This window comes from Natator depressus, chromosome 6, assembly GCF_965152275.1.
Source record: "Natator depressus isolate rNatDep1 chromosome 6, rNatDep2.hap1, whole genome shotgun sequence".
NCBI classification, from domain to species: Eukaryota; Metazoa; Chordata; order Testudines; family Cheloniidae; genus Natator; species Natator depressus.
Genome location: NC_134239.1, coordinates 986,915 through 994,133, shown reverse-complemented (window position 1 = coordinate 994,133; position 7,219 = coordinate 986,915). Strand labels below are relative to the sequence as shown.

Genomic DNA, 7,219 nt, shown 5'->3' with positions numbered 1-7,219 from the left:
GTGCCAGTCCTTCTCGAGGTCACCACCTCTTTGCCAGGGTCGAGCTGCAGACTCCTCCACCCCTGGGACCGCTCGCTGCAATCCCCCGGGGGCCCCTGTTACTGCAAAAGTCCTTCTCTCTGGTCACACACTCCCAGGGGTTAACCACCCCCTGAAACCGTCTCTCTCTGAATCTTCAGCACGCCCGGTCCCCGTCAATCCCCCTTCGTTTTACTGTTCCCCAGTCACTTACTGCAGGAAGCGCCGTTCACGGGGTGCAGTAGATCCCACCTCTGCCACCAGTTGTCACGGAGTGTGGGGGAGTCCAGGCCCTGCACCCCTCTTCCTGGGATTCACTGAGACTCTCAGCCAGCCAGTAAAACCGAAGGTTTATTGGACAACAGGAACACAGTCCAAAACAGAGCTTGTGGGGACACCCAGGACCCCTCAGTGAAGTCCTTCTGGGGGAGCAGGGAGCTTAGACCCCAGCCCTGGGGTTCCCGGTGTTCCTCCACCCAGCCCCAAACTGAAACTAAACCCACCCAGCAGGTTCCCTGCTGCAGCCTCTGTCCACATTCCTGGGCAGAGGTGTCACCCCCCCCCCCCCCGGCTCAGGTGACAGGCTCTCAGGTCTCCCCTCCCCAGGGCACATTCCCAGGTCAACACTCCCCCCTCCCTGCTGCGTCACATCGTCACAGGCGGTGAACTCCCAGCCAAGCTGGACGCAAGTTCGAGACAGGAAGTGCCAGAGATGCTGGAGCCCTGGTGGACCGAAGGCGACCAAAGGGAGGGGCCTGAACTGGGAGCAGGCCAGGACGCCTGGGTCCCCGCAGGGCTCTGAGGACAGGGAACCCCCCGCCGAGCCCCTCCCCAGCCCCAGAAGCCGTTTCCATCACGTCAGTCGCGCTGGCGGCCCGGGGCAGGAAACGCGTCACGCCATCGACCACATCCCCCCCCAGCCGCGCCCGGCTCCCGACACGGCCCCGGCCAGCCATGGGGCACCGCCCGGCCCAGCCCGCGGGCCCTCGCCACCACCCACGAGCCACTGGCACACCGGGCACCCACCACTCCCGGCCCTGACGTGAGTAGCCCATGGCCCATCCCCCGCTTCGGAGCCGGCGGCCCCCCCCAGAGGGGACAGGCCCCGCGTCCCATCCCCCGCACCCCCAAGTCCCCTGCCCTGGGGCCAGATCAGAGCCGGTGCCACCCCCCAGAGGGGACAGGCCCCGCATCCCATCCCCCGCACCCCCGAGTCCCCTGCCCTGGAGCCAGATCAGAGCCGGCCCCCCCCCCCAGAGGGGACAGGCCCCGCGTCCCATCCCCTGCACCCCCGAGTCCCCTGCCCTGGGGCCAGATCAGAGCCAGCGCCCCCCCCCGCAGAGGGGACAGGCCCCACGTCCCATGCCCCGCACCCCCGAGTCCCCTGCCCTGGGGCCAGATCAGAGCCGGGCCCCCCCCCCAAGAGGGGACAGGCCCCGCGTCCCATCCCCCGCACCCCCGAGTCCCCTGCCCTGGGGCCAGATCAGAGCCGGCGCCCCCCCCCGAAGAGGGGACAGGCCCTGGGTCCCCCCCCCCTCCCGCAGCCAGTCCTGGGTCACAGCTGGGACCTCCCCCCCCCGCATGAACCCCCCATTTATCTCCCCATCTCTCTCTCTCTCTCTCTGCAGCCGATCGCCGACGATGCCCCCGTCTCTGCCCCCCGCCCCCCCGCTCCCGCCCCCTTCGCCGCCCCCCGCCCTGCCCTGCGCCCCCTGCCTGGCGGCCATGCTGGCGCTGGCCGGGGTGGCCGGCCTCTTCGCGGTGCTCTCAGCCCTGCTGGGCGAGCGGCTCTTCCGGGCCGCCCGGGCCCGGGGGGTGCCCAGCGTGTGGCGCCGGGGCGGGGCGCTGTGGATCGAGCCGGCGGCCCCGCCCCAGCCAGACAGAGCCCCCCCGGCGGAGGCGGGCGAGCTGTGGATCCCGCGCCCCACGCCCAGCGCCGAGGACTGGTACCGGGGGCCGGCCGGCAGCACCGCGGCCTTGTGGGACGCCGAGGCCCCGGCCTGGGGGGCCCAGCCCCACGTCACCCTGCAGGACATCTCCGACTTCTTCCGGCGAGGAGGGGGTGGCCTGGGGAGGGGGCCGTGAGCACCGGCACGGGGGGGGCATCAGGAGGCAAACACCCCCCCCGTGGCCCCCAGAAGCAGCATTTGCCCCATGGATGTTGGGGCTGAGCTGAGATTTTGGGGGGACACCTTGAAAACTCTGGGGCGCCCCACAAGCCCGCTGAGGACCCCCCCATTGTCCCCTGGCACGGGGCTCTGTTTGCCCCATCCACTGTTACTTCTCTCCTGCCAGGGGGCTCAGCCGGGCCTGCACCCCCCTGACCTCCCCCACCCGCCATGGGGCACAGAGGAGCCGCTCTGTGAGACACGGGGAATTTCGGCCAGCGGCCGGTTCACGGGGCTACGGACAAGTGCAGAAGTGGCCAAAGCTCCTGGCTCCGTTAGCAACCCCTGGGGGAGCGGGGGGCTCTGTGTGTCCCCCATTCACCCCCCGCCTGGTTTGCCGCGGCTGCCCAGAGCACGGCCTGGGGGCTCGGCCGGGCCCGGCGTTCGGTGGCCGGCGTGTGGCACGAACGGGCCGGCACCGACTTGCGCAATAAAGAGTCTCAATGTTGACTGGACGGCTGGGTCTGAGATCTGTGCCAAAACACAAACCCTGTCCCCGGGGGGAGAGGCCCCCTGCCCCATTCCCTGCCCCCCCCGAGCCGGTCAGTCCCCTGACCTGGGGCCAGATGGGAGCCGGCGCCCCCTAGAGGGGACAGGCCCCCTGCCCCATTCCCTGCCCCCCCCGAGCTGGTCAGTCCCCTGACCTGGGGCCGGATGGGAGCCGGCGCCCCCTAGAGGGGACAGGCCCCATGTCCCGTTGCCCATTCAACAGCCCCCCTATTTCCTCTCCCAAAGACCCCACCCCACTCCCAGCCGACTCCTCTGAATTTCTGGGCCCAAATCCCCGCAGGTCCCTTTTCTGCCACCCCCCTTCCACCCACCCCCCAAATAGGGAACTGAGCAGCTCATCATTTCTCTCATAGCTGCTCCAGGGCCCCACTTCCTTCCAGGTCTTTCACCATTTCCTCTCCTCCTCTTCACTCTTTCTCGTTCACTCGTTCCTGCACAGTCCTGCAGCAGAGGAGCTGCCACGTGCTGGTCCTGGGCTTAGACCCCCACACACACACCCCAGCCCCACCTGCAGCTACGAGCTGGCCCCAGCTCTCCAGCCACAAGGTATGATGGGGGCAATTGGTGTGTGCGGTGGGATCAGCTAGAGAAAGAGCTCGCTGTGTGAGAATGTGGGGGGGAGGAATTAGAGTGGGGGGTTAGACAGGGGACTGGTAGTTGGCTACATAGAAATGGGCTGCAGGTCAGGAGTGAGGGGCACTGGCAGGGCTGCGGGGGGGGCAAGGCTGGGCTGGCAGGGGGCTGTGGGTCGGGAGTGAGGGGCACCGGCAGGGCGGGGCTGGTGGGGGGCTGCGGGTCGGGAGTGAGGGGCACCGGCAGGGCTGCGGGGGGGGCAAGGCTGGGCTGGCAGGGGGCTGCAGGTCGGGAGTGAGGAGCACCGGCAGGGCGAGGCTGGCGGGGGGCTGCGGGTCGGGAGTGAGGGGCACCGGCAGGGCGGGGGGGCTGCGGGTCGGGAGTGAGGGGCACTGGCAGGGCGGGGGGCTGCGGGTCGGGAGTGAGGGGCACCGGCAGGGCTGGGGGCTGCGGGTCTGGAGTGAGGGGCACCGGCAGGGGGGGGGCTGGCGGGGGGCTGCGGGTCGGGAGTGAGGGGCACCGGCAGGGCTGGGGGCTGCGGGTCGGGAGTGAGGGGCACCAGCAGGGCTGGCGGGGGGCTGTGGGTCGGGAGTGAGGGGCACCGGCAGGGCTGGGGGCTGCGGGTCGGGAGTGAGGGGCACCGGCAGGGCTGGCGGGGGGCTGTGGGTCGGGAGTGAGGGGCACCAGCAGGGCTGGCGGGGGGCTGTGGGTCGGGAGTGAGGGGCACCGGCAGGGCTGGGGGCTGCGGGTCGGGAGTGAGGGGCACCGGCAGGGCTGGGGCAGGAGCCCAGGGCTCGGTGCCAGCTGGGTGGGGCCGGCTGTTCTGGAAACTGTCGGGCTCTTTCCGAGGTTTCTGTGGTGTGGGTCGGGCGCTGATATTTCAGCAGGTGCAGCCCAGCCGTTGGGTGAGCTGAGGGCAGGGTGGAAAATTCGGGGGGGGCATTTTGGGGCATCAGCCCCATAGGGTGAAATTCACTTGGCTCCCCCCACACACACACACACGCACCCGGCACAGCCCTGCTGGTGCCCCTCACTCCCGACCCGCAGCCCCCTGCCAGGCCCGCCCTGACCCCCCCAGCTCTGCCGGTGCCCCTCACTCCCGACCCGCAGCCCCCTGCCAGGCCCGCCCTAACCCCCCCAACTCTGCCGGTGCCCCTCACTCCCGACCCGCAGCCCCCTGCCAGGCCCGCCCTGACCCCCCCAGCTCTGCCGGTGCCCCTCACTCCCGACCCGCAGCCCCCTGCCAGGCCCGCCCTGACCCCCCCAGCTCTGCCGGTGCCCCTCACTCCCGACCCGCAGCCCCCTGCCAGGCCCGCCCTGACCCCCCCAGCTCTGCCGGTGCCCCTCACTCCCGACCCGCAGCCCCCTGCCAGGCCCGCCCTGACCCCCCCAGCTCTGCCGGTGGTGCTCTCTGCATCTGGGGGGTTTCAGTTCCGCCTTTTATGTTTCATTCTAAATCTGGCTCAAGGTGCAGCCTGGGATAAATACGGACCCAAGAAATTGGAGGGACGCTCCCCAGCGCTCCCTGCTGGGAGAGGCCCTTAAACTCGCCCACTTTCTCTTCCACTCCCAGGCTGGTGTCTGTCCGTCCGGCGCGTCTTCGGGCCCCTCTCTGCTCCGGATCCGTCCCTTGAGCCCCGGCGCGGGACACCATGGCGGTATCGGGGGCCTGGCCCCAGCCGAAAATCCCGGCTACGCTCCTGCTTCTCCTGGTAGCTGCAGCCTGTGCACAGACGGCACCCGAAAGGAAGGGGAACGACCGCTCAGCCACCCGTGAGACAAGCCAGCACGTCGGTACCAGCCCGGAAACTGCCTCGCCTTCGGCCGCATTCGCCAGCCACAGCCCCGGCCCCTCTGCTGAATTAGCCAGCCACAGCCCCGGCCCCTCTGCCGAATTAGCCAGCAACGGCACCGGCCCCTCTGCCGAATTTGCCGTGCATCCACTCATCGCGGCACAGCTGATACCGCCCACCACCCCGATGCTGCCAACGGAGGAGCCGGTTGGCTCGGTGTCTCCATCTGCCCTTCCCGCTGAGGAGGCCGCCGTGTCATCTGGCCCAGCCGGGGCGACGGCAGCGGGTGGAGAAAAGCCCGACATGTATCTGAAGCGAGAAGAACTGAAGGGGCAAGTGGGCATGGTACCAGGGAGCCCGAGTCCGCGGCAGGAGAACCAGACAGTGCCAGGCAGGAGCGGGCAGAGCAAGAGCGCCCCCACGGAGCCCGCCAAGCCAGAGGGCGCCGATCGGGGCGGACACAACCGGACCGTGCCAGCCAGCCCCGACAGGACTGGACACAACCGGACCGTGCCAGCCAGCCCCGACAGGACTGGACACAACCGGACCGTGCCAGCCAGCGCCGATCGGGGCGGACATAACCGGACCGTGCCAGCCAGCGCCGATCGGGGCGGACATAACCGGACCGTGCCAGCCAGCCCCGACAGGACCGTGCCAGCCAGCGCCGATCCGACTGGACATCCCTGGGAGGACCAGACCACCCCCAAACTCTCACCCTCTGCCCTACCCTCCACCCCGCCTGTCAAGAATCAAAAGCCCAAGTTCGAGGCCTTGATTACGCCAGCCGCTCCGGCCCCCATCCCGCGCCCGGTGCCCGTGGGCCTGATCGTGCCGCCCGTCATCGTGGCCATCCTGCTGCTGGCCCTGCTCCTCCTGGTGCTGTATTGTCGGCGCCAGAGTCACTCCGGCTCCACCACCTTCAGTGCCGGGCGGGCGGGGCCCAGCGCGTGGGCAGGGCCGGTGAGCCTGCCGGAGGAGCGGGGCGAGGGGCAGGCCGGGGACGGGGGGCAGCCGGCCGGGCCGAGCGAAGCCAGACGGCCCACGCTCACCACGTTCTTCGGGAAGCGCCACTCCAGGGTGTCCTCGGTGGCCATGGAGGACGTGGCCGGGGTGAAGGGCGAGGGGCCCCTTTCGGAGCCCCTGCTGGCCGCGGGGGAGCAGGGGAGCGAGCCCGCGACACAGGGGACAGGGGAAGCCAATGGGACAGTGCCCGTGATGCCCGGACCCCCCTCGCCCCCCCCGGACCCCCCTGCCAACGGGGAATTCCCCCTGCCCCCCCCCATGGAGCAGGAAGCCATGTCCCCTGTGTAAGCCCCACCCCCAATCACCTGCCCCACCCACGGTGCCCCCCTGCTGGAATAGCCAGGAGCTCCCCCCACAGCCAGCATCTCCCCCTCCTCCCCACAGCGCCCCCTGCTGGGCGAGGCCGGGCTGGAGTAGCCGGGAGCTCCCCCCACAGCCAGCATCCCCCCCTCCTCCCCACAGCACCCCCTGCTGGGCAAGGCCGGGGCTGGAGTAGCTGGGAGCTCCCCACACAGCCAGCCCCCCCCCACAGCGCCCCCTGCTGGGAGAGGCCGGGCTGGAGTAGCCGGGAGCTCCCCCCACAGCTGGCATCCCCCCTCCTCCCCACAGCGCCCCCTGCTGGGCAAGGCCAGGCTGGAGTAGCCAGGAGCTCCCCCCATAGCCAGCGCCCTGCCCCCTCCCCACAGCGCCCCCTGCTGGGCGAGGCCGGGCTGGAGCAGCCGGGATCTCCCCCCACAGCCAGCACCATGCCCCCTCCCCACAGCGCCCCCTGCTGGGCGAGGCCGGGGCTGTTTCCGTCTGCCCACCCAGACAATGGCGGATTCCTTGTCTCTCTTGCTCAAGTCTTTCTTTGTTTCTTTTGCAAGATTTTCTGCTGTCCCTAGCCACAAATTTCCTGTTTATGATTCACCCTTCGAGTCCATTTGAATTCAGAGTGAAGGGTTTAGGGTGTGAACAGAATAGAACCCAGGAGTCCTGGCTCCCAGCCCCACCCCCCTCCCATCCCCTGATGTAACCCACAAGACGGCGCTCCCCTCCCGGAGCGGGAATAGAAACCAGCAGCCCAGCCCGGGAGTGGAGCTGGGGGGGGCAGGGCCGGGCTCTCGGGGGGCTGCGGGTCGGGAGTGAGGGGCA

The 7,219-nt window shown here is 69.9% G+C and overlaps 1 protein-coding gene and 1 pseudogene across 1 annotated transcript; both read left to right on the top strand.

The window, feature by feature from the left end:
- LOC141988396 (serine/threonine-protein kinase NLK2-like) overlaps positions 1-1,064 on the top strand; it is a 5,346-nt pseudogene extending 4,282 nt beyond the window's left edge.
- Positions 1,065-3,051: 1,987 nt separating this feature from the next.
- On the top strand, positions 3,052-6,373 carry SPN (sialophorin). Its single transcript, XM_074954166.1, has 2 exons — positions 3,052-3,242; positions 4,843-6,373. The coding sequence occupies exon 2, from the start codon at positions 4,922-4,924 to the stop codon at positions 6,371-6,373; it is 1,452 nt and encodes a 483-aa protein (XP_074810267.1). The 5' UTR covers positions 3,052-3,242; positions 4,843-4,921.
- The last annotated feature ends 846 nt before the right edge of the window (positions 6,374-7,219 follow it).

Coding starts and splice junctions, on each gene's coding strand:
- SPN (XM_074954166.1), top strand. CDS start 4,922: ATGGCGGTATCGGGGGCCTGGCCCCAGCCGAAAATCCCGGCTACGCTC.